The following is a 27348-nucleotide window of genomic DNA, read 5'->3' on the forward strand; positions in this document are numbered from 1 at the left end:
TGGGGAAATTGGGGAAGACATTGTTCTACTGCGAGGGTGATGCAAAGCCCAAGTGGAAGAAGATGATTCATACACTGAACTAACTCAGAGTGAAAGTGCTTTGGTTTCTGCTCAGGGAGAGCTGGAAAGAGCATCATTCCAAACTTATGAGGAAAAAAGCCAGATGGACAGCAAGTTCGTGTTCTTTCTTGAACCCATCAGAGTGCTGATACAGGGCAGCCAGCACGCCTGAAATCTGAGGAGAGGCACATACTTGCAAGAAGTGAGGTAAGTGCTGAATCCTGTGACTGACTGATTCAAGTCACCTACAAGAGACAGACCTTCTCTGAGGCACAGTGCAGGGAAGACCAAAGCCTGGAAGTGGAGCAGATGTTGGAAAAAAGAGCTCTCAGGAAACCAGCCTCCACCTGAAGCACAGAGTGTCACTAGAGGGATCTGAAAGCTGTCATACAGTGAGTGAAACCATAGCAACAACAAACCTCAGACCTGGCCTAAAGCTTAATTAGATTAACCAGAACACAGACCTAGTGGAAGGAAAGGCATGCCCAGTCCCTACTGTCTTATACGTGTTCAGTTTTCAGCAGATTATGAAGCATATGGAAAGCAAGGAAAAAACCTTCTAAGAGATAAAGCAGTCATCTGAACAAGAACAAGAGTCGGGTAGGACACAGATGTTGGAAATAACTCTGAATAATAAATACATTAAAGGCTGTAATGGACAAAGTAGGTAACATGCAAAAACCGCCGAAGTAATCACAGCATTGAGATGGGACACGAAAGAAAGGATCAGATGGAAATGTTAGAAATGCTGGAGATGAATATATGCCTTTGGTGGGCACTCAACCAAGAAAAGAATCAGTAAACTTGAAGATAGATAAATAGAAATTACGCAGCTGAAACACAAAGAGAAAGGAACATACAAGATAGAGCCTTTTAAGAATGATCTAACATATGAGTAATTGGAATCCCGGGAAAAATACTTGAAATAATGGCTGATTTTCCAGATTCAAAGAACATCAAGTAGCATAAATACAAAATGAAAAGAAAAGAAAAAGAAAAAACAATAAAAACACCACACACTTGGGCATATCATATTCAAACTGAAATAAAACCAAAGAGAATATCTTGATGGCAACCAAAGGAAAATGACAGATTACAGAAAAACAAAGATAAGAATAAGAATTACAGGAGACATTTCTTCAGAGACTGTGAACGTTAGGACACAATAGAGTAACATCTTCAAAGGAAAGAAACCATCAACATAGAATGGTACACGCAGTGGGAAGTATCTTTCAGAAATGAAGGAGATATAAAGATTTTTCTCAAACAAAAACTATGGGAATGTATTGCCAGCAGATCTGTTCTATAAGAATCCTAAAGGAATTTGTAAAGGTAGAAGGAACATGATGTCAGACATAACACTTGAATCTACACAAAGAAATGAAAAGCACTGGAAGTAAAATAAATGAAGATAAAATAAATTTTATTTTTTACTTATTTTTAATTACTGTAAAACATAACTAACTAAAGCAACAATAGTATTCTGCATGTATAACATATGTAAAAATACTGCAAAGGATGGGAGTGAGGTATTAGGAATATACTGTGTAAATTCTTTCCATGTTACAGTATTTGGAGTATACTATTTGGAGATAGAAACTGAGTCCTTAAAGATGTATATTGTAAACTTTAAGACAATTATTAGTAAAAGTTTTTAAAGAAGTATAAATGATGTCAGTAGAGGTGTTAAAATGTAATTTAAAACACTTAACCCATGGGCTTCCCTGGTGGCGCAGTGGTTGAGAATCTGCCTGCTAATGCAAGGGACATGGGTTTGAGCCCTGGTCTGGGAGGATCCCACATGCCACGGAGCAACTGGGCCCATGAGCCACAACTACTGAGCCTGCGCGTCTGGATCCTGTGCTCCACAGCAAGAGAGGCCGCAATAGTGAGAGGCCTGCGCACCGCGATGAAGAGTGGCCCCCGCTTGCCACAACTAGAGAAAGCCCGCACACAGAAACGAAGACCCAACACAGCAAAAATAAATTAATTAATTAATAAACTCCTACCCCCAACATCTTCTTTAAAAAATAACAAAACAAAAAAACACTTAACCCAAAATGAGGTAGAAAAGGAGGAAAAAAGAAAAAACCCAGATGGAACAAATGGAAAACAGCTAGCAAGAGGTACATTTTAATCCAGCTACATCAATCACATTAAATGTGAATGATCTCAATATACCAGTGAAAAGACTTAGAAATTGTGAAACTGGATGAAAAAACAAGATGCAGCTACCTATTATCTACAAAACCCCATTTTGAAAATTAAAAACATAGGTTAAAAGTAAAAGGTTAGAAAAGATATACCATGCTAACAGGAATCAAAAGAAAACTGGAAAGCTATATTAAGGTCAGACACAGTAGACTTTAGAACAAGGGCTTCAGAGAGATATTGCATAAAGACAAGGGGAGTGATTCTCTGAGAATATAAAACCTGTTTATGCACCTAACATCAGAGCTTCAAAATACACGAAGCAAAAACTGATTAAAAACTTCAAGGAGAAATAAACAAATCCACAGTGATAGTCGGGGACTGCAGCAAATCAAAACCATGATGAGATATCAGCTCACACCTGTCAGAATGGCCGTCGTCAAAAGGACAAGAAATAGCAAGTGTTGGTGAGGACGAGGAGGAAAGGGAACCCGTTTACACTGTTGGTGGGAATGTAAATTGGTGCAGCCTCTGTGGAAAAAAGTATGGAGCTTCCTCAAAAAATTAAAAATAGAACTACCCTATGATCCAGCAGTCCCATTTATGAGTATTTATCTGAAGAAAACGAAGACACTAATTTGAAAAGATATGTGCGCCACTATGTTCACTGCGGAATTATTTACAATAACCAAGATATGGAAACAACCTAAGTGTGCGTCCGTGGATGATTGGATAAAGAAACTGGTATAGAGAGAGAACGGAATCCTATTTGGCTACCAAAAAAGAATGACATCTTCCTTGTGACAACATGGATGGACCTCAGGAGTATTATGCTACATGAAATAAGTCAGAGAAGGGCAAATAGCATATGATTTCACTTGTATGTGGAATCCAAAAATACAAACCAAAGCTCACAGATACAGAGAATAAATCAGTGATTGCCAGAGGGGAAGGGGGTTGGGAGGTGGGCAAAATGGGTGAAGGGGATCAGAAGGTACAAATTTCCATCTATAAAACAAACAAATCATAAGGATGTAACGTGCAGCTTGGTGACCATAGTCAGTGATACTGTACTGCAAATTTGAAAGAAAAAAATTCTATAACTTTATATGGTGACAGATGGTAACTAGATTATTGTGATCATTTTGCAGTGTATACAAATGTTGATGCATTATGTTGTACACTTGAGGCTGATAGAATGTTGCCTGTCAATTATACTTCAATTTTTTAAATATAAATTTCTAGAATAGGAGAAAATCTTTGTAATCTTGGGTTTGGAAAGAGGTTTTAGATATGACATCAAAAGCATGATCCATAAAAGAAAGAAATTGATAAATTAGACTTTATTGAAATTAAAACTGTTTCTTTGAAAGACATTGGTAAGACATTGGTAAGACAATGAAAAGACAAAATATTTGCAAATTATATATAAAGAGCTGTATCCAGAATACATAAAGAACTCTCAAAATTTAACAATAAGAAGTTAAACATCCCAATTTTAAAATGGTCAAGAGATCTAAACACTTTTTTTTTTCTTTTTTTTTGCGGTACACGGGCCTCTCACTGCTGTGGCCTCTCCCCTTGCAGAGCACGGGCTCCGGACGCACAGGCTCAGTGGCCATGGCTCACGGGCCCAGCCGCTCCGCAGCATGTGGGATCTTCCCGGACCGGGGCACGAACCCGCACCCCCTGCATTGGCAGGCAGACTCTCAACCACTGTGCCACCAGGGAAGCCCCAGACCTAAACACTTTTCCAGTGAAGATGTATAGATGGCAAATAGCATATGAAACAACACTCAATCTTATTGGTCATTAGCAAGTTAAAAACACATCACACACCCGTTAAAATGGCTAAAATTAAAAGAACGAAAACTGACAATACTAAGTTCTGGCAAGAATGCAGAGTAACTGGAGCTCTCACATGTTGCTGAGGGTAATGTAAAATTGTGCAGCCACTTTGGAAAATGCGGCAATTTATTATAAAATTAAATATCTTATAAGCTTACCATATTACTCAGTAATTCCATTCTTAGTTATTTACCCAAGTGAAATAAAGAAGCAAGTTCACACAAAATCCTGTCTGAAAATGTTTGTTACACTTTATTCACACTCACCAAAAATTGGAAACAGCTTCCATGTCATTCAGCAGGTGAGTAGATAAACTGTGATACATCCACCCAATGGAATACTACTCAACAATAAAGAAAAATGAACTTGGGCTTCCCTGGTGGCGCAGTGGTTGAGAGTCCGCCTGCCGATGCAGGGGACGCGGGTTCGTGCCCCGGTCCGGGAAGATCCCACATGCCACGGAGAGGCTGGGCCCGTGAGCCATGGCCGCTGAGCCTGGGCGTCCGGAGCCTGTGCTCCGCAGCGGGAGAGGCCACAACAGTTGGAGGCCCGCATACCACAAAAAAAAAGAAACAAAAAGAAAAATGAACTTGATTCATGCAACAATGCAGATGGATCTTAAATGCATTTTGCTAAGTTAAAGAAGCCACAGCTAAAAGGTTGCATGTTGTGTGGTTGTGTTCTGGGAAGGCATTACTTCTGGAATACACTAGGTCCAGAAGACAGATCAGTACTTGCTAAGGTTGCAGGATGTGTTGACTGCAAAGAGGCAGCTGGAGGGAAATGTTTGCACGAGAGAAATGTTCTGTTTGTTACTCTGGTGGTGGAATCACAACTGGCTGTGCATTTGTTGAAACTCATAGATCTGGGGCTTCCCTGGTGGCGCAGTGGGTGAGAGTCCGCCTGCCGATGCAGGGGACACGGGTTCGTTCTCCGGTCTGGGAAGATCCCACATACCGCGGAGCGGCTGGGTCCGTGCACCATGGCCGCTGAGCCTGCGCATCCGGAGCCTGTGCTCCACAACGGGAGAGGCCACAGCAGTGAGAAGCCCGCGTACCGCCAAAAAAAAAAAAAAAAAACCTCATAGATCTGTTGTACCTCACCCCACCCCAGGGAACCCAAGATGAGGTATAGGCTGTGACAAGTGACCCTAACCAAGGTACAAACTAATGGCATAAACGTCCTGAAGGAGGTGGGGAAGAAAGTTGCTGAGTAGCTTTGGAAATCGGTGTCTTCACTGGACACCCCAGCACTAAATCCAAAACATAAATGTACACAAACACAGTATTCAGGAAACTGATTTCTCACCATAGTGCAAGCTAGCAATTCTGAAGCTACTTTACATACAGAGTAGAATTGAGCAAGTAGGCAACCACATTGCAGATAATGAGATTCCTCGCTGCTGGAGAGGGACATAGCAAGTGAGCAGAGGGAATGCTAGCGTGAACTCGGTGCTGGATTGGAGTTAAAGGTATCAGCATGAACTCGTGCCTTTTTGCTTAATGGATGGATGGACGGATGGACAGACAAGGGTTGATCTACATACAGATATATATTTGTTTTGTCCATTGAGGGGACCTACAAGGAGGGACACATTTAGCAGTGAGCACACCCAGCACCCAAGTCTTGGTTCCTCTGTGTTTTTCCCGTAAAAGAAACCAGAGAAGTAAGGAAGTGCTCAAGAAAAAAGGGAGAAAATGGCATGTCCGAGGGACACAGGAGACAACTTGAAAGAGCACCTAATGACCAAAACTGAAACAATTTGAGCAACAAAATAAATAATGATAGTATTGGATTATAACACAGCAAATGAGTATCCAGGAGTCCCTGCTGGATATGATAAATGATTGGATGAATAAATAAAAGGGAAAGGGGAGAAGGGAAACTCTTCCTAATAGAAAAAGCTTGATTAATACATGTAGGAGTAAAAAAATAGGAAATTGTGATTAGAATGCCACAGTAGTCATTATGCTGTACGCCTTAAACTTACTACTGTATGTCAATTATATTTCAGTAAGACTTAGAATTCTCTAAGAAAGAATTCCACAGTAGTAACTGTTGCAGGGCATATCCTCCAGTGAGTGCTAAAATTAGATGAAAGTTTTTTTAAAATTGTGGTTTTAGGTGTGTAATTTACTGTTTTTAAATGTGCAGTCTGGTGGCATTAAGTATATTCACAGTGTTGTGCAAACAATAGGTGAAAGTATAAAAGAAACAGGATATTTGCATGGCTTCAGAGTATTCCTCCAGAACATATATTGCTTACATCTTTTATTACATTGTAAAATAGTAACTTTACATAAGAGAAACCTGGCAGGCATCTCCGTAACCAATGATCAAGGTTAATGTGTCAATAATAAAACATATCACCATCATGCACTGCACTTCTGTGGCAATTTTCCCCAAGATGCATGACCTCAACCTAATCATAAGAAAACACCAGAGAAACGCAAATGGAGGGGCATTTCTAAAAAATTCCTGCCCCGTACTCTTCAAAAGTGTCAGGATCATGAAGGACAAGGAAAGACTAAGGAGGCATTTGACAACTAAATTCACTTGTGACATCCTGGTTGGACTTCTGGACCAGAAAAGTGACACTTAGTGGGAAAACAGGTGAAATCCAAATTTCCTAGTATCATTCATTTTCCTATGGTTATGTGAGGTGTGACATTAGTGGAAGCTGGGTGAATGGTATATGGGAACTCTCTACCATTTTTGTAACCCTCTGAGACCTTCAAGTTGAAAATTATTTAAAAAATAAGGTAAAATGAATGAGTGAAAGTGAAGCATTTTTCCATAATTCCCTCTGAAAATAGAGAAGCCTCTTCCAAGCAGCTAAACTAACCTTTATTAATAGCATCAACAGTGGCTAATATTTCTCAGTCTCTCAACAGCATTTGCATAATTCTTTGCTGTTCTTCCTTGAAATAATTTCCCCTCTTCATTTCCATGTCACCAGACCTTGCAGGATCTGTCTCTTCCTGGATAAGTCTCCTTTACTGGCTTATTCTCTACTGAAAGTTCAAGTTCTTCAGTGCTCCAGCCTGAGGTCTTTTTTCCTCTCTCTATACCTCCGCTATTTGATATGGTAGCCACTAACCACATTTTGCAATTTAAATTCAAATTAATTACAAATAAATAAAATGTGAAATTTAGTTCCTCAGTTGCTGTAGCCACACTTCAAATGCTAGTCTCTGGGTCTGGTGTTAGTGGCTACCAGGTTGGACAGCACAGATAAAGGACAATTCTGTCATTGTAGAACGTTCTGTTGGACACCAGTTCAACACGGGCAGTGCCGTGTACTCTCCGTTGCAGCACATCAGCAATGCACTGTGTCATTCCCCTTAGTGATGCCGGGATCAATCAGTTGTACAGGTAGTAACATTGTGAAGGTCCCCGTCAACCTTTCACCTTCGGTTTTATTCCTTGGTAATCTTTGCCTGAAGCAGTTGTTTTACTCCTCTTTTAAAAAGATATATATGAAATTATTCATGTAATTGTTCTAGGTGATATCTTTCTATATCAGTGCATTTAGATCTGAGCTCATTTTTAATAACTACGTAATATTGACTGTATATGTCCTAAAGTATGTATATCCCAAAGTACTATTTAATTTTGCTGAATAAGTACATATTCTCAAGCATGTGATATTTTAAATTGTGCATCCTTTCATTCTCTTTCAGATGAGCAGAAGGCCTTTTCTTCCTTCCAGACATTAAAAAATAATAGCATGTACACCGAGTCTTGCGAGGATTTGAGAAGGGATCAGCGTAGCCCATCCTATCAGCAAATAAGCTGTATTGATAGCGTTATCAGGTATGAGACGCAAGGTTTGATAACATGTTAGTTTTCCCAGAAGCATATGTTGTCACTGTGGGGCCTTTATATCATTTGTGTGTGTGTGTGTGTGGTATGCGGGCCTCTCACTGCTGTGGCCTCTCCCGCCGCGGAGCACAGGCTCCGGACGCGCAGGCTCAGCGGCCATGGCTCACGGGCCCAGCCGCTCCGTGGCATGTGGGATCTTCCCAGACCAGGGCACAAGCCCGTGTCCCCTGCATTGGCAGGTGGACTCCCAACCACTGCGCCACCAGGGAAGCCCTATATCATTTTTTTAACAGCTGTTCATTTTTCACTATAAATCAGTGGATATCTACTACTTACAACTCATGAACATTTTGGGGGATGCAAAAAATTAGAAGATACATCCCTTCTTTGAATATAGTTGAGAAGACAAGACCTACGCTCATAAAAATTAAGATTTGACGATCAATTCAAGACCATAGTCAGGGAAATATAACAACCCCGTGATGTAGGCCAGGATGGTCAGGGAAGCCTTCACCCAGGAAGAAAGTGAGGGACTTCCCTGGTGGTCCAGTGGTTAAGACTCTGTGCTCCCACTGCAGGGGCACAGGGTTCGATCCCTGTTGGGGAAACTAAGATCCCACATGGTGCGCAGTGCGGCCAAAAAAAAAAAGAATGTGAAATACCCCAAACAGAGGTGGCGTGAGAAAAGCAGAAAGGTGGAAGATGGCAAAGTTGGGGGCAGGTAGGTATACACAACCGAATTACCTTGTTGCAGGTACCTGAAGAGCTACAACATTCCAGCTTTGAAGAGAAAGTGTAACTCCTGTACAAATACGACTTCCTCATCCTCGGAAGAAGACGGACAAAGCCACAGAGCAGATGATGTCCAAGCACTGCAAGGTGACAGGAATGCCTTTCATAGTTAGATCAAGAGAGTTATTACGAAGCCACCCCTCTGTTTTCTCTCTCATCTTTTGACTTTAATTATTTCATTGTAATCACAAAGAATCCGCATTGCCTCTTTATGGCCAGTAGGTTTTAACCTGTCAGTTATAAGTGTGTGTAAACTGTTTGGGTCTTTAATAATGAATTTCTGGTTGGGAATTTTTCTTTTCACTGTCAGTTGCTCTTACACCACCAGCTGTTTCTCAGATCCCAGCCGTACGTACATCAGAAATGCCAGCTAGTGGATGGTCCACAGATGCTGAAGGAGGAGCTCCACAGACCCTGACCGAGGCGGCTCTGAGCCTGGACGTGAGGCAGCGCAGCTACAGCAGCACCGTTGTCCACGTGCCACCACCGGAGTCAGGTACCACGGTACCTTCTGTTTTAAAATACACTCAACGTTAAACACGCCGTCGTGAGACAACAAGTCGTTAACGCCATTTACTTAGCAATGACATCTAAATTATAAATACTTTTTTCTTTAATTCAGTTACAGTATATTTGGAACTATCATCACGTTTATGTTGGTTACATGGTTTGGACTGTATTTCTTAGTTATGTCCTTTGCCAATCAACTGTGGACACACATAAGGCACCTAGAATAGTACCTGACACATAATAATAAGCCCTCAATTATTGATGGGACTGCCTTGGGTCACTTTGTTGCTGACCTTGAAAGAAAGTGTCCGATTCAAACTTGGACTGTAGTTGTGACTAGATGGGTCATATATACATTCAGATTCTGTTTGGTAAACAATGAGGACAGTATGTTTGAAATGCTCCTCCTTTAACATAATGATTTGGTGAACTGTTCTGATGTCTTCTTTTTATTCCTTTTTACTGTCTCCTGTCCTTTTTCACTTTTGCATTATTCATAAGGATTTGGTGGATGAGGAAATGGTGACAAACGTGTTCAATCAGGTTTTCGGATTATGTCTAACACCTTTGCTAGTCTTCAGGGGTATATAAGTTACCATATGCTGAGCTGTGACTGTGTACCATTCCCTGCCCCTAGTTCTTCATATAAGTTAATTCATTTAATCCTCACAACCACCCTTTGAGGTGGAGAACGTTATGTTACTAGGTGGATTGTGGATTGGTGGGAAAAGGCCAGGTCGACAGCTGTTGTGAGATTAGATTATTTCTGTTTGTTTTTTTATTATATTATTGATATTATATTATACTATTAGATGATTTCTGTATATCTTATTCTGTTATTTCTATTATTTCTAATTAGCCACAGATAGAGTTTTTTGGAGTTAAGCTAGTCCATCAGGAGAGGAGCAGATGCGTGTTTTTTAGTGTACCTGTTCCTAAATACTTCGGATTCTTATGCGGGTGTGTAGATGTCAGTGACACAGTCCATGCAAGGTAGGACCTCACCCAACATGGAAAGCTCTTTTTTTGACTGTGCCACTATACTTTGTATACTCCGGTTTTATATTACTGTTTTGAAAGAATCTATACTACAGTCAACATGCTTTCATTTAAAGAATAAGGGATATTTACTGATAATCATTTCTCCTGACCTTAAACCAGTCTCAGCATCTACAGGTGCTCATCTTTATTCTAAGGAGAGAAAGCAGAATCAGAGCCCAGATGTTCTTGAACTGCATCTGTCTTTTGCTTTCTGGAAAGCCCGTACTCCTGGAGTTTATACCTTATGCTAATAATGAGTCGGATCTGAGGACCATGACCCCACATGCATTTCTCTGCAAGTTATTACTTCTGTTTTATATATGGAACAATTAAGGCACGAACAGGTTAAGTAACAGCATGCCCAAAGTCACACAGCAAACGAGTGGCAGAGTAGTGAATCAAACACTGACAATTAGTCTCCAGAAACCATTGCCATTACAGGTATTTTTAAATCTATAGCAGGGTTGATGGAGTATGAGATATAAAAATTAGCTAAAAAGCCAAGAGATAAACTAAAATGTAATTTTTAAAAACAAATAATCCAAAAGAAGGACAGGAAAGGACAATTAGGGCAACAACAACAATAAAACCAGGGAACCTATCAAACCAGTAAAATAATAGCTCTAAATCCAACTAAGTCTGTAATGACACAAAATGGCAGAAGTTGTCAGAACAGATAAAAATAAATCAAGACCCAAGTATGTGCTGTCTGCAGAGTACAGTTTAAATTCAAATTCACAAATGGGTTGAGAACAATTGGATGGGGAAGATGCACAAGCCAAACAACACACCTAAAAAGGCTGAGTGCCTGTATTAATAACAGACTTCAGGAGGGAGTCTCACCAGAGACATTTCATTGTGACAAAGCAGCCAGTTCATCAGGAAGACATAACAAACATGGAAGTGTTTTCACTCATAACAGACCTTTAAAGATATGAAGCAAAAATTGAATGAGAGAAAGTCTTTCCATAATCATAGTTGAAGAACTTAACACCCATTTTCTGCAAATGATAAAATATCTTAACGAAATAGATGATCTGAACAGTGCGGTCAGCCACTTGACCTAACTGATATCTAGAGAACACACAATAACTGCGTTATATATATTCTTTTCAAGTGCACATGATATGTTCACTGAGATATACAATAAGTTGGGATGTAATACAAGTCTCAAATTTGAAATAATTGATGTTTTACAAACTACACTCTTCGGCTAGAGTTAATTCAATTAGAAATCAGTAAAAGTGAGATATTTATAAAGAGATTAATAACTTGAAATGCTAATGTTAGAGAAGAAAAGTCTCAAATCAGGGATCTAAAGTTCCACTTTAAGAAGCTAGCCAAAAAGAAAACAAACCAAAAACAGAAACAAAATAAACCCAGGTAGAAGGAGGGAAGTAATAGAGATAAAAGCAGAAATCAACAAAGTAAAAAACAGACAGTACAGAAAATTAAAGCTCAAAGTTGCTTCTCGGAAGATGAACAAAAATTGATAAACCCTTTATGCCAGTACCACACAGTTTTGATTCCTATAGTTTTATAGTAAGTCTTGAAATCAGGTAGTGTAAATCCTCCAACTTTGTTCATTTTCAAGATTGCTTTGAATATTCTAATTCAAAAAGTCATGCAGCTGGGCTTCCCTCGTGGCGCAGCAGTTAAGAATCCGCCTGCCAATGCAGGGGACACGGGTTCGATCCCTGGTCCAGGAAGATCCCACATACCGTGGGGCAGCTAAGCCCGAGCACCACAACTACTGAGCCTGTGCTCTAGAGCCCACGAGCCACAGCTACTGAAGCCTGCATGCCTAGAGTCTATGCTCCGCAACAAGAGAAGCCACAATGAGAGGCCCGCACACCGAAACGAAGAGTAGCCCCCACTCACTGCAACTAGAGAAAGCCCACGCGCAGCAACGAAGACCCAACGCAGCCAAAAATAAATAAATTAAGTAAATAAATTTTTTAAAAAATTTAAAACAAAAACCCTGCAGGGATTTGAATTGATATATTGAATCTGTATATCAACTTGGGGAGAATTGGTATCTCAAAAATATAGAGTCCTCTAATCCATGAACCTGGTATATCTATTCATTTATTTAGGTATTCTTAAATTCCTCACAGTAATATCTTACAGTTTTCAGTGTACAGGTCTTGCATATCTTTTGAGTTTTAACCTCAAGTATCTCATATTATAAATAGGATTATTTTTAATGTCAGTTTCCAATTATTTGTTGCTAGTATATAGAAATATAATTGATTTTTGTATATTAATCTTTTATTCTACGGGCTTGCTAAACTCACTTATTAGTTCTAGAAACTTTTTGTCGATTACATAGGATTTTCTACATGTATGATCATGTCTATGAAAGTCAGTTTTACTTCATTTCCAATCTTCTTTTTAATCTTTTTTTTGTTTGTTCTTTGCCTTCTTGAACTGGCTAGAACCTCTAATAAATACTGAATAAAAGTTGAAAGAGCAACTATTCTTATGTTTTTCCTGATCTTGGAGAAAAAACATTAATTATGTTAGTCCTAGGTTTTTCATAAATGTACTTTATCAAATTGAGGACGTTCCTTTCTATTCCTAATAGCCTCAGAATTTTTTTTTTATCAGAAATGGATGTTGGATTTTGTCAAATCTCTCCATCTGTTGAGATGATCATAAGATTTTTCTTTTTTAGTTTCTTTTTCAGTTTGTTAATATGATGAATTAACTATTTTTATTTCATTCAGTATATTTAAACTGAAAAAAAAAAACAGTTCACCCATTTCACGCACACCCCCCCCACCTCTGGCAACCACCAATCTGTTCTCCGTATCTGTGAGCTTGACTTTTTTTAATAATTTATTTTTAGATTCCGTATATAAGAGAGATCATATGGTATTTGTCTTTCGCTGTCTGACTTATTTTACTTAGCATAATGCCATCAAGGTCCATCCATGTTGTTTAAATGGCAAGATTTCATCCTTTTTTATAGCTGGATAATATTCCTGTATGTATGTGTGCATGTGTGTGTAGAACAGAGTTTCTCTGTACATCCATTGATGGATATTTAGGTTGTTTCCATGTGTTGGCTGTTGTAAATAGTGCTCTAGTGAACGTGGAGGTGCGTTTATCTTTTCAAATTAGTGTTTTTGTTTTCTTCAGATAAATACCCAGTAGTGAAATTGCTGGTTCATATGATAGTTCTAGTTTTAATTTTTTGAGGAACCTCCGTACGGTTTTACAAAGTGGCTGCACCAGTTTACATTCCCACCAACAGTGCACAAGTGTTCTCTTTTCTCCACATCCTTACCAACACATTATTATTATTATTTTGGTTTTTGACCAATCTTCTTTTATCTTATTTTTTTTTATTTTTAAATTTTATATTGGAGTATAGTTGATTTACAATGTTGTGTTAGTTTCAGGTGTACTACAGCAAAGTGATTTCATTGTACATATTCATATATCTATTCTTTTTCAGATTCTTTTTCCATATAAGTTATTACAGAGTATTGAGTAGAGTTCCCTGTGCCATACATAGGTCCTTGTTGATTATCTGTTTTATATATAGTAGTTTGTATATGTTAATCCCAACCTCCTAATTTATCCCTCCTCCTCCCCAACCTTTCCCGTTTGGTAACCATAAGCTTGTGTTCTAAATCTGTGAGTCTGTTTCTGTTTTGTAAATAAGTTCATTTAATCATTTTTTTAGAGTCCACATGTAAGTGACATCATAAGATATTTGTCTTTCTCTGTCTTACTTCAGTCAGTATGATCATCTCTGGGTCCATCCATGTTGCTGCAAATGGCATTATTTCATTCTTTTTTATGACTGTGTAATATTCCATTGTGTATATATACCACATCTTCTTTATCCTTTCCTCTGTCGATGGAAATTTAGGTTGCTTGCATGTCTTGGCTATTGTGAATACTGCTGCTGTGAACACTGCTGTGCATGTATCTTTTTGCAGTTTTTGTCTTTTCTGGATATATGCCCAGGAGTGGGATTGCAGGATCATATGGCAACTCTAGTTTTTAAAGAACCTCCATACTGTTCTCCATAGTGGCTGTATCAATTTTACATTTCCACCAACAGTGTAGGAGCGTTCCCTTTTCTCCACACCTTCTCCAGCATTTATTATTTGTAGACCTTTTGATGATGGCCATTCTCACCAGTGTGAGGTGACACCTCATTGTAGTTCTGATTTTCATTTCTCTAATAATCAGTGACGTTGAGCATCGTTTCATGTGCTTTTTGGCCATATGTATGTCTTTTTTGGAGAAATGTCTTTTTAGGTTTTCTGCCCATTTTTAAATCAGATTGCTTATTTTTTTGGCTGTTGAATTGTATGAGTTCTTTATATATTTTGGATATTAGCCATTTACCAGATATATGATTTGCACATATTTTCTCCCATTCATTTGGTTGCCTTTTCATTTTGTTGATTGTTTCCTTTGCTGTGCAAAAGTTTTGTTCTTCTTTCTCAAGATTGCTTTGGCTGTTCAGGGTCTTTGATGTTTCCATACAAATTTTTCGACTGTTTGTTCTGTTTCTCTGAAAAATGCTATTGGAATTTTGATAGAGATTGCCTTGAATTTGTATATTGCTTTGGGTAATATGGACATTTTAACAATATTAATTCTTCCAATCCATATGCACGAAATATCCTTCCATATATTTGTGTCTTCTTCAATTTTAAATGTTAAAATATCTTTGCATTCCTGGGTTAAACCCCACTTGGTCGTGATGTATTTCCTTTTTTATATATTGGATTCATTTTGCTAAAATTTTCATAAGGATTTCAAGATCTATGTTTATGAGAGCTATTGGTCTGTCATTTTGCTTGTTTTTGTTTTAATGACTTTGGTTTTGGTATCAGGATACTCCTGGCCTCATAGCATGAGCTGGGAAGTGTTTTGTTCTCTTCAGTTTTCTAGAAGACTTTATGTAGGATTGGTATTTTTTCTTCCTTAAATGTTTGCTCAAACTCACCAGTAAAGCCATCTGGGCTTGAAGTTTTCTTGGTGGAGAAGTTTTTAACTACAAGTTCAATTTTTTAAATAGATATGGGGCTATTCAGGTTTTCTACCTCTTGTTGAGTGATCTTTGTTAGTGTGTATGTCCCAAAGAACTGGTCGATTTTGTCTAAGTTGTCAAGTTTATTGGAAAAAGTTGTTTATAATGTTCCCTTATTATTCTTTTGATGTCTAGTGATAGTAGGGTCTCTAGTGATGTTTCCTCTCATTTCTGAAATTGGTAACTTATATCTGCTCTTCTTTTCATCATCAGTCTTGCTAGAGTTTAATCAATTTTACTGCTCTCTGCAAAGAACCAGCTTAAAATTTTATTGATTTTCTCTTTATTATTTTTTTGTTTTCTACAATACTTAACAGATTTTTACTCTGACCTTTATTATTTCCTTTCTTCTGCTTACTTTTGTTTAACCTTGCTCTTGTTTTTCCAGTTTCTTAAAATGGAAGCTGAAGTCATTGATTTCAGATACTTCTTCCCTAGTGGATTTTAGTGTAAATTTTCCTTTTACTCTCAGCTGCATTTCATACATTTTGATGTATTTCATTTCATTTTCATCATGTTCAAATGCTGCCTAATATCCCTTTTTATATCTTCTTTGAAATCATTTACATTATCACATATGTCATATATATATATCATCATATATTATTTAGAAAGCATATTTAGAGATTTTCCAGACTTCTTTATGTTACTGATTTCTAATTTAATCCCATTTTGGTCAGAGAAAATACAAAACTTGAATTCTTTTAAATTTATTGAGGCTTGTTTTATGGTCTGTATATGGTCTGTCTTGGTAAATGTTCTGTATGCACTTGAAAAGGATGTTTATTCTGCCCAGTGTATAAACTAGGTCAGGTTGGTTGATAGTCTTGTTCAAGTCTTCTCTATCCCCCAGTTTTCTGAATACTTGTTGTACCTCAGGAGGAGTGTTGAAGTCTCTGGCTGTAATTGTGGGCTTGTCTATTTCTCCTTGCCATTTTATCAGTTTTTGCTTCATGCGTTTTGAAGCTTTGTTACTTTGTGCATAAATGTTTAGAATTGCTGTGTCCTTTTGATGAATTTAATCCTTTTATCATTGTGAAATGACCTTCTTATCCCTTGTCTATTCTTTGCTCTAAAATATACTTTGTCTTATGTTACTATATTCACTCCAGCTTTTTTTTTTTTCCGGTACACGGGCCTCTCACTGCTGTGGCCTCTCCCGTTGCGGAGCACAGGCTCTGCACTCACAGGCTCAGCGGCCATGGCTCACGGGCCCAGCTGCTCCGCGGCATGTGGGATCCTCCCGGACCGGGGCACAAACCCGTGTCCCCTGCATCGGCAGGCGGATTCTCAACCACTGCGCCACCAGGGAAGCCCTTTTTTTTTTTTTTTTTTTTTTTTTGATTAGTGTTAACATGTTATATCTTTTTCCACCCTTTACTTTTAACCTATGTATGTCTTGGTATTTAATGTGGGCTTTATTTTAGTGGTTGCTTAGACTTTATGATGTATATATTTAATTTTTGCCAGTCTATCTTCTAGAGATATTATACCACTTAATGCATAGTATAAGAACTTTAAAGTACTATACTTCCAGTTCCCCGCTTTGGCCTTTGTCTATTGGCATATATTTCTACATGTGGTAGAAATCCCACACTACATTGTTATTATGCTTACTTACATAGTTATTATCTTTGAAAGAGATTTAAATGTCTACCCCTGTAGTTATCTCTTCCAGTGCTTTTCATTCCTTTATGTAGATTCATCTGATATCACTCTCCTTCTGCCTGAGGGCATTCCTTTTCTATCTCTTGTAGTACAGGTCTACTGATGATGAGTTCTTCCCATTTTTGTATGTCTGAAAACGTCTTTATTTCACCTTCTTGTTTTAAAGACATTTTATCAGAGCGTAGAATTCTAGGTTGACAGTGTTTATCTTTCAGTACCTTAAAGATGCTGCTCCACTGTCTTCTCATTTGCATTGTTTCTGACAGGAAGTCTGCTGTCATATGTACTGTTTGCATGTCTTTTTTCTGGCTACTTGTAAGATTTTCTCCTCATCATTAATTTCAAGAATTTGAGGGACTTCCCTGGTGGTGCAGTGGTTAGGAATCTGCCTGCCAATGCAGGGGACATGGGTTTGATCCCTGGTCCAGGAAGATCCCACATGCCGTGGAGCAGCTAAGCCCGTGCACCACAACTCCTGAACCTGCGCTCTAGAGCCCATGAGCCACAACTACTGAGCCCGCATGCCACAACTACTGAAGCCCACGTGCCACAGCTGCTGAAGCCCGCACACCTAGAGCCTGTGCTCCACAACAAGAGAAGCCACCGCAATGAGAAGCCCGCGCACCACAGTGAAGAGTAGCCCCCTGCTCACTGCAACTAGAGAAAGCCCACACACAGCAATGAAGACCCAACATGGCCAAAAATTAATTAATTAATTAATTTTTTAAAAAAGAATTTGATTGTGATGTCCATGATGTAGTGTTCTTCATGTCTTTTTGTGCTTGGAGTTCATTGAGCTTCTTGGATTTGTAGGTTTATAGTTTCCATCAAGTAGAAAAAAATGTTTTCTGTTATTTTTAAAATATTTTTTCTGTTTCCTCTTTTTCTGGGACTCAAGTTATAGGTATATAGGCTGCTTGAAGTTGTCTCACAGTCCACTGATGCTCTGTTCATTTAAGTCTTTTTCAATTTTTTAGGTCTTTGTTTCATTTTGGGACAGTCTCTGTTGCTATGTCGTCAGGTTCACTAGTATTTTCTATTGCAATATCTAATCTTGTTATTTCCATTCAGTATATTTTCCATCTCACATATTTTAGTTTTCATTTCCAGAAGTTCTGTTTGGATGTTTTTTAATATATCTTCCATGTCTTTATATAACATATTTAATCTTCCCTGTGGCTATATGGAATACAGTACAATAACTATTAATGTTCTATCTGCCAATTCTAACATCTCTGCCAGCCCAGGGTTGGTTTTGCTTGATTAATTTTTCTCCTTATTGTGGGTTGTATTTTCCTGCTTCTTTGCATGCCTAGTCTTTGATTGGATGCCAGATACTGTGATAGGGTGCTGAATATTTCTGTATTGCTGTGAGCACCGTTGAGCTTTATTCTGGGAGCCAGTTAAGCTATGTGGAAACAGATTGGTCTTTTCAGGCTTTGCTTTTAAAATTGGTTAGGCAGGACCAGAGCAGTGTAGGGTAGGCCTAATTCTTCTCTGCTACTGAGGCAAGACCCTTCAGAGCATTCTACTACCCAATGCCCATGGATTATGAGATTTTTCTAGTCTGGCTGTTCGGTCTGATCCTTTCAGGCGATTTTTTTCCTCCCATCTGTGCACTGGTGAGGACTCGGGGGTCCCTGCAGCTGTCTGGAGTCCTCTTCCCTTCCTGAAAACTCCAGCCACCGTGGCCTCCCCAGACTCTCAGCTCTGCCTCTGCCCTCAGGGAGCCCACGCGGCTCACCTGGTTTCCCCACCTTGCTCCTCAGAAACTCTCAAGGCAGTAAGCTGGGCAGAGGTGGGGCTCACCTTGTTTTCCATCCCTTAGGAGTCACTCTCCTTTGTTACCTGATGTTCAGTGTCTTGGAACTTATTGTTTCATATATTTAGTCCCTTCCTGGTTGTTTCAGGTGGGAAGGTCAGTCTAGTCCCTGTTCCTCCATCTTGGCCAAAATCCGAAGTCCTTCCACTGTGTTGACTTAGACTAGTCAGCGCCTGTTTCTGGAAGTGGAATGGGTACATGCCCACCCACACCTCAGTACCACACAGCAGGAGAGAGGTGGAATGGACGCTGGGAGAACCCACCAGTGTCCACCATAAAGTCTTTTGTACCTGGAAGAAGTAATGTTTAGAAGCAACTCAGCATCCATCTACAGATGCTTACTTTAGTAAAAAGTCATAAATACATCATATGTGATGCACTGATAAAAGGGATATTGTTAAATGAAAAAACACATTGCAGGCTAGTGTACAAGATTATATGCCGTTTGGGTAAACATGGAGGTGAGGAATAAGAATCTGTATTCATGCTTATTTATAGATGTGTAAAGAAAGTAGACAGATATATAAGGAAATAAAAGAAATGGTTTTCTGTGGGGAGAATAAATGAGAACTAGGCAGATTGTGTACAGGGATAGGGAGAAGCTACTAAATGTCTTTCTAATACATGCTGATTTTTGAACCACAGGGATATATTACATATTAAGAAAAATAAATCCAAACATAACAATTTCTTGGAGAATTCAGGGAGAGAAAAGAATATTTACAATGAAAGCAAGATTTAAATAAGTATGCACATTGAGTATTACAACTCTAAAACATATATACAAGTGTACAAAGAGTATAAAGAAAGGCAGAAAAATGGAAAATTTATCTGCTAGATTGATGAAGGTTCTATGTTCCAGCTGTTGTAATGATTGTAAACGTTTATTGAAAGATAACTAAATTAGTGAAAGTAAATAAATGCAAAAAAACTGGTAGGAGTTAAAATTAAATCTGTCTTCCTCCACTTCATCAGAATTGAGTCCAGCAGAGCTTGGCATCCTGCCCTGTGAGCCCTGGACCCTCAGCACACACCCAGCTCCACTGGCCTCAGAAAAGTTTAAACACACAGGGCTCACAAAGGCTGTGCTGTCAGCCCACACGCAGAAGGAAGAGCAGAGTTACGTGGATCAATTCCGGGACAAGATTCTGTCATCGCCCTACAGCTCCTACCTTCAGCAAGAAAGCAGAAGCAAAGCTAAATATTCAGATGTTCAAGGTAGTTAAATTTTTAAAAATATATTCCTTTTATCAACATAGTTGTCAAATTTATAAATCATACGTGAGTACTGGGAGATACGGAGTGGAGTATAGGCGTTTTGCTTGTAAGAAACTGATTGAGAGATACTGAAATAAGTTTATTTTATAGCAACAGCTTTTACCCAGGATCTCGTTCATCTTTTTAGAGTGATTTTCTGTCATCCCTGTAGTGGACATAGTTACTATCGGCCAATGTTTATTCCTTGTAAAATCTACTTAGAATTATCTATCAACATTGCCCTTCTCTTCCGTTCTGGGTTAGTTTTCTATAACACGCCTTCCTCTTTACCCTTCAGGAGATTCTGCTTCCAAGCCTACCCGATCCGCTGGTTGCAGGAAGGGGAAGCACAAGCGTAAGAAGCTGCTCATGTGGCTGGACAGCAAGGGCACTAAGGATGGCTTCTGTCCCCACCTCGTAGGAGAGGCCCAGGATGGACAGCCCTGGTGCCCTTCCTCCGCCTCCTGTCCTCATGCCTCTGGCCCATCGCTCCCGGCTGCAGTGGTGGTTCCCAGCCAGGCACCTTGCCTCGTCCAAGCCCTTCCCCTCCCAACCGTGACCTCCCTGGGGAGAGAACGTGCAGCCTCAGAAACTGCGCTGCAGAGTCTGCCTGAGCCGCCTTTCCCCAATGGCTTGCAGTCTTTCCCAGCTCTGCCCTCTGCTTGCTTAGATACTTTTATGAACATCTTCCTGCATGACCCCCCTATCTGTCCTCTCTTGTTACCACCATTCTCCCCATATCCATTCTTGGGAGCAGCAGGCTCTTCTGAAATACCCTCCTCGGTATCAGCAGTGGCTCCAAATCCAGGCCCACCACCTTCAGCCATCAGCCAAAGGAGCGGCGAGGGAAAGTGGGGGACCCAGAATGAACGGCACCCCCTCATTAACTCAAAGAGCAGCTCCCCGCTCCAGCTCGACCTGCTGCAGGAGGACAGGCCCAGATCCTGTGCATCCCCAGAAGCTGAGTATGTAAGTGACACTAACTTTCAACACACAAGAGAGAAAATAAATGTGCGTCCTCTTGTTAAAATTAAGGTTTTTGCACTGAGGCTCAAGACTAATGGCCTAGATGGGTAACTGTATTACAGCTGAGGTTGAGACTTTGTTCTGCAGAAACATGCAGTATATCCTTCAGACTCCATTTAAAAAGCTGCAGTGAAAGAATCTGCTGTGTCCTGAGTTCTTACATACTTTGCGAGGTTTTCCCCAAAGTGCCAGCTTTCAGATTTTCTTTGTGAACTGGATTTCCCCTCTGCTTTAAAATTTGATATCCAGGTATTAAACTCAAGTGTGCATTGCCTATAAAATGTGTTTTCTTACTTACAACTGGGGTTATGGGCTAGTTAGACAGGAACAAGCCATACTGATAAGACATGAATTTAGCAATTTTACTTTTTCACACACAGTTGTAGGACACCAGGTCTGTATGGAGGGGGTAGGAGCTCATTTTTGTCATTAATTATCAGTAAAGTAGTCAGTTTATATAGTTTTATATTTACACATGTCATTTTTTAAAACGAAAAGTTTTTGGTCACTTTCCTTTAACTTTTCATCTCTTTACCTAAAAAGGCATTCTCAGATTTACTTGTCAGGTTACACTTTGGGATAAGACTTTCCTATACTTAGGTATGGGATCCAAGACAAGTGTGAATATTTACACGAAGTTTTTCTTCAGTCTTCCCTTCAAGGTATAATAATGATTTTAAACAAATGTTCAGAATCTGATGATCCAAATCAAGAAAGTATGCTCAATTTTGAAAGCCTGATATTAGTACACTTGCTAGAAATCTAATGCAAAGCCTGGGCTACGGAATCAGACCTGGCTTCCAATCCCAGCTCTGCCACAGGTTAGGTGGCTTATCTTACACAAGTTATTTAACCTTTCTATGCCTTTGCTTTCTTATTTGAAAAATGGAAAGATTAAGACTTCATGGCTTTTTCTGAGGACTAAATTAAGTAATATTTATATAGCCCTTCTCCCCATGCAGTATAAGCTCAGGATAGCTGGAACATGGTTTTGTTCACTATTATATTACTAGTGTTTTGAACAATTCTTAGAACATATAAAGTGTTCAATATATGTGTTCTGAATGACAAAAAATAATAATAAAGCACATACCTGTATGGTTCCTGGAATGTAATAGGTGCTCAAAAAGCAGTAGTATCTTTAATATTATAAATAAAGGAATTTTGACCACATTCCTGGGGGCAGGCTGAAAATGTTTTACTTCTCGGTTATGTATATATCTTTTTTTCTGTTTAACATGTGAAGTTGAAGATCTGCCAGTTATTTTGTAACAGGATGCTTGAGATGTTCAAATCTTTTCTTGTGTCCTTATTTTCTAGCAGCCTGTCAGTCTCAACAGTGAGAATAAGAACGATCATTTTACTACCAGTGAACTGTCTACAGTGTCACTGCACGAGGCTTCTCCGCCGGGAACTGGTTCTGCAGCAGCAGGTAGTGGATCAAAATGACACATTCTTCACACTCTGTGGTCAGGAGGTGACTAGGTAACAGGCTCTCTGGTTTTGGTCCTGGCATGAAAGTAAAGTATTTTTTTTTCTTTTTGTAAGCTTTATTGGGGTATATTTACATACAATAAATTCACCAAATTTAGAGGTACAAATCAAGAATTCTCACAGATTGTCTACATTAGTGTAACCGCCACCACCGTCACCATATAGAACGTTTCCAGACTGTGACCGTTCGCAGTCTGTCTGCCACCCTGATCCTCCACCTCCTGGCAAGCACTGATCTGCTTTCTGTCACTTTAATGCTGCTTTTCCTGTAACTTCATATAGATCGAGTCATCCAGTTTGCAGTCTTTTATGTCAGCATAGTGCTGTTGAGATTCATCCTTATTGTGTATATCAGTAATTTGTTCCTTTTTATTGCCAAGTGGAATTACATTGTATGGATAGTGATTCATCAGTTGATGGTTATTCGGTTGTTCCCAGTTTGGGGCTGTTATAAATAATGCTGCTGTGGACATTAGTGTATGAGTCTTTTTGTGGACATATGTTTTCATTTTTCTTGGGTAGATACCTCAGAGTGAAATTGCTAGGTCACATGGTAAGTATATGGTTAACTTTATAAGAAACTGCCAACTGTTTTCCAAAGTGGCTGTACCGTTTGCATTCCTATCAGCCACGTATGAGAGCTCCGATTGCAACGCATCCTGGCCAACACTGGGTATTGTCCATCATTTAAATTTTAGCCATTCCAGTGTATACACAGTGATACCTCATTGTGGTTTTAGTGACTGTTGATTAATGGTGATGGCTGTCTTCTTGTGTATTATTTGCCATTCATATGTGTTCACATCTGTTGCTTGTTTTGGAGCAGTGATTTGTTAGTTTTTTTATTGAGTAGTAAGAGTTCTGTATACATTCTGGATGCAAGTCTGTTATCAAATACTTGTTTTGCAAACATTTCTTCCCTGTTGTGTTCCTTGCCCTTTTTTTTGATCTTTTATTTTTATCTTCGTTTTGAAGAGCAAATGTTTTAAAATTTTGATGAAGTTCAGTTTATCAGTTTTTTCTTTTGTAACTTGTGCCTTTTATGTCCTTTTTAAAGAAGTCCTTGCCTAACTAGAAGTCACTAAGATGGTCTCCTGTTTTCTCTTGGAAATTTTAGAGATTAAGCTTCTATATGGCTAAGTCTGAGATCCGTTTTTAGTTACTTTTTATATATGGTGTGAGCTCACCTCCCCTCATAGGCACACCAGAATTGCCACTATTTATGGAACACCTGTCGATGAAAAAGACCAGAACCTACTGCAGAAGATCTTCTACAACTAAAGATTTAAAGAAGGAACCACAAGATGGGTAGGTGGTGGGGAGTTGCAGTATAGGCAAGACCCATACGCTGGGTGGGTGACCCACATATGGAAGAATAATTACAATTGCAAGGTTCTCCCCAAAGAGCAAAAAGTCTGAGTCCCACATTGGGCCCCCCAGCCTGGGGGTTCTACTCCAGGAAGATGAGCCCCCAGAACTTTTGGCTTTGAAGCCCAGCAGTGCTTACTTTTGGGAGAGCCAGAGGGCTGTGGAAAATAGAGACTCCACTCTTAAAAGGCTCACACAGAATCTCACCTGCTCCAGGACCCAGAGCAGAAGCAGTAATCTGAAAGGAACCTGGGTCAGACCCACATGCTGATCTTGGAGAGTCTCCCCAAGAGGCAGGAAGCAATTAATTGGAGCTCATCCCTGGGGACATAGGCATTGGTGGCAGCCATTTCTGGGAGCTCGTTCTGCCACATGGATTCTGTTGCTGGCAAGTGCCATTTGGGAATCCTTGTTGTAGCTTATTAACCACAGGACCCAGCGCCACCACGCCCCCCAGCCCTAAGGCACCAGGACTGGGACGCCTCAGGCCAAGCAACTAACTGGGCAGGGACACAGCCCCACCCAACAGCAGACAGTCAGCCTTAAGACCCCCTGAGCCCACACCTTCCCCTGAACACAGCCCTGCCCACCAGAGGGCCAAGGACCAGGCTCTACACACCACTGGGCAGGCACTAGATCTGGAACACTGAGTGCCCTGCACGCAGAGACCCTGGGACCTAGCTCCACCTTACCAACGGGCACGCACCAGACCCAGAATCCCCTATCCCAGCCACCAGTGAGCCTGTTCTAGCCTTGGAACCAGCCTCACCCAACAGTGGGCGAACACCAACCCCAGGACAACCACAGACCCGTATGTAGCCTATGGACCTAGCCCCCACACCAGCAACCAACCTACCAGATACACAGAAATAAAAACAGCAAGTTCAGCAAAATGAGGCAACAGAGGAACATGTTCCAAGCAAAGGAATAAGATTTAAACCCCAGAAGAGCTAAGTGAAGTGGAGATAGTCCATCTACCCAAGAAAGAGTTCAAGGTAATGATTGTAAAGATGATCAGAGAACTCAGAAGAAGAGTGGATGAAAAGAGAGAGAAATTAGAAGTTTTTAGCAGTTAGAAAATATAAAGAACAACCAAACAGAGGTGAAGAATACAATCACTGAAATGAAAAAGACACTAGAAGGAATCAACAGTAGACAAAATGGTACAGAGGAATGTACCAGTGAGGTGGAAGACAGAGTAGTGGAAATCACTGAAGATGAACAGGAAAAAGAATAAAAAGATGTGAGGACAGTTTGAGACATCTGGCACAACACCAGGCATACTAACATTCACATTTTTGAGGTTCCAGAAAGAGAAGAGAGAGAGAAAGGGGCAGAGAACATATTTGAAGATATAATAGCTGAATATATCCCTAACCTGGGAAAGGAAACATATCCAAGTCCAAGAAGAATAGAGAATCACAAAGAGGACCACACGGAGGCACACTGCAATTAAAATGGCAAAAATTAAGTCTAAATAGAGAATATAAAGAAATAATAAGTGGGAACTTCCCAAGCGTGGGGAAGGAACTGGATATACAAGTCCATGAAACTAAGAGAACACCTAACTACCTCAAGACAAAAAGACCTTCTTCTCCAAGACACATCATATTAAAACTGTCAAAAGTCAATGGCAAAGAAAATTTCAAAGGCAGCCAGGGGAAAAAGGATGATAACCTGCAAAGGAACCCCCATTAGGCTATCAGCAGTTTTCTCAACAGAAACACTCTAGGCCAAGAGGGAGTGGAATGACATTCTCAAAATAGTGAAATATAAAATCTGTCAGCCAAGAATACTCTATCCAGCAAAGTTACCCTTCAGATATGAAAGAGAAATAAAGGCTTTCCCAAACAAACAAAAGCTGAGGAAGTTCATCACCACTAGACCTGCCTTACAAGAAATGTTCAAAGCAGCTCTTCTGCCTGAAATGAAAAGGCAAAAGTGCACAAAACCTTGAGTTAGGTAAAATAGAATCAGAAAAATCACAACTCAGTCAGAATAGGTTTTTAAACACATTATTACAGCATAAAAGTTAAAAAGAAGGAAAGCAGTAAAAATAACTATAGCTACTTCAATATGGTAACAAACTCACAACTTAAAAAGGGATAATTTATGACAACTAGAACATAAAAGGGGAAGATGAAAAGGACAGACCTGTATAGGAAAGTGAAGATAAGGTGCTCTCAGCATATAAAGGACTATTTTATCTATGAGATATTCTATGCAAACCTCATGGTAACCACAAAACATAAATCTAGAGCAGAGACACGAAACATAAAAAAAAAAAAGGAAACTGAGAAAAACATAATACAAAACCACCAAACCAAAATGGCAGACAGAAACACAAGGAAAAGAAACAATGGGGAAATAGAGCAACCAGAAAACAAAAGACTAAAAGGCAGTACTAAGTCCTCATTTGCCAATAATCACCGTAAGTGTAAATGAATTGAATTCATCAGTCAAAAGACACAGAGTGGCTGGATGGATTACAAAACAAGACCCAACTATACACTGCCTCCAGAGACCCATCTCAGCTCAACAGACAAACATAGACACAAAAGAAGGGGTGGAAGATGATACTCCAAGCAGATGGCAGCCAAAAGAAAGTGGTATAGCCATACATATATCAGACAAAATAGACTTCAAGCCAAAAAAGGTAACAAGAGACAAGATGGACATTATATAATGATGAAGGGGACAAGTCATCAGGAAGATATAACAGTTATTAATATTTATGCACCTAGCATAGGAGCATTAAAGTATACAAAGCAATAATTAACAGACCTAAAAAGAGAAATTTGCAGCAACACAATAATAGTAGGGGACTTTAAAACTCCTCTTACATCAATGAATAGATATCCTGTGAACAAGGAAACAGTGACCTTAACTGAAACATTAGACCAGATGGATTCATGGATTTGTACAGTCAATTCAAATGTAGCAGAATACACATTCTTCTCAAGTCCACATAGAACTTTCTCAGGGATAGATCATCTGTTGGCACACAAAACAAGTCTCAGTGCATTTAAGAAGATGGAAATCATATAATGTATTTTTTCTAATCACAGTGGTGTGAAACTACAAATCAACTATGAGAAGAAAGCTGGAAAACTCACAAATATGTAGAGGCTGAACAACATGCTACTGAACAACTATTGAGTCAATGAAGAAATCAAAGGAGAAATCAAAAAATACCTGAAGACAAATGACAATACAACATGTCAAAGCCTATGGGATGCAGCAAAAACAATACTAAGAAGAAAGCTTATAGCAATCCAGGCCTACCTCAAGAAACAAGAAAAATATCAAACAATCTAACTGTACACCCAGGGGAACTAGAAAAAGAAGAACAAATGAAGCCCAAATTCAGTAGAAGGAAGGACATAAAGATCAGAGTCAAGAAATAAAATAGACACAAAATTGACAA

At 39.4% G+C, this 27348-nt stretch overlaps 1 protein-coding gene across 6 annotated transcripts in view; it reads left to right on the plus strand.

The window, feature by feature from the left end:
- The window catches only part of PER3 (period circadian regulator 3), a 71175-nt gene that overhangs the window by 25364 nt on the left and 18463 nt on the right, over window positions 1-27348 (plus strand). For 2 of the 6 annotated variants that reach the window (XM_082612524.1, XM_082612525.1), the window contains 6 exons: window positions 7743-7875; window positions 8639-8763; window positions 8987-9172; window positions 19752-19994; window positions 20332-21002; window positions 22380-22491. In XM_082612524.1, coding sequence (XP_082468650.1) covers window positions 7743-7875; window positions 8639-8763; window positions 8987-9172; window positions 19752-19994; window positions 20332-21002; window positions 22380-22491 — 1470 coding nt within the window. The remainder of the gene's footprint in view (window positions 1-7742; window positions 7876-8638; window positions 8764-8986; window positions 9173-19751; window positions 19995-20331; window positions 21003-22379; window positions 22492-27348) is intronic. The other 4 variants (XM_082612527.1, XM_082612528.1, XM_082612529.1 and 1 more) reach the window with 3 other exon arrangements.

The sequence above is a fragment of the Mesoplodon mirus genome, assembly GCF_964341445.2.
Source record: "Mesoplodon mirus genome assembly, chromosome: 3".
NCBI classification, from domain to species: domain Eukaryota; kingdom Metazoa; phylum Chordata; class Mammalia; order Artiodactyla; family Ziphiidae; genus Mesoplodon; species Mesoplodon mirus.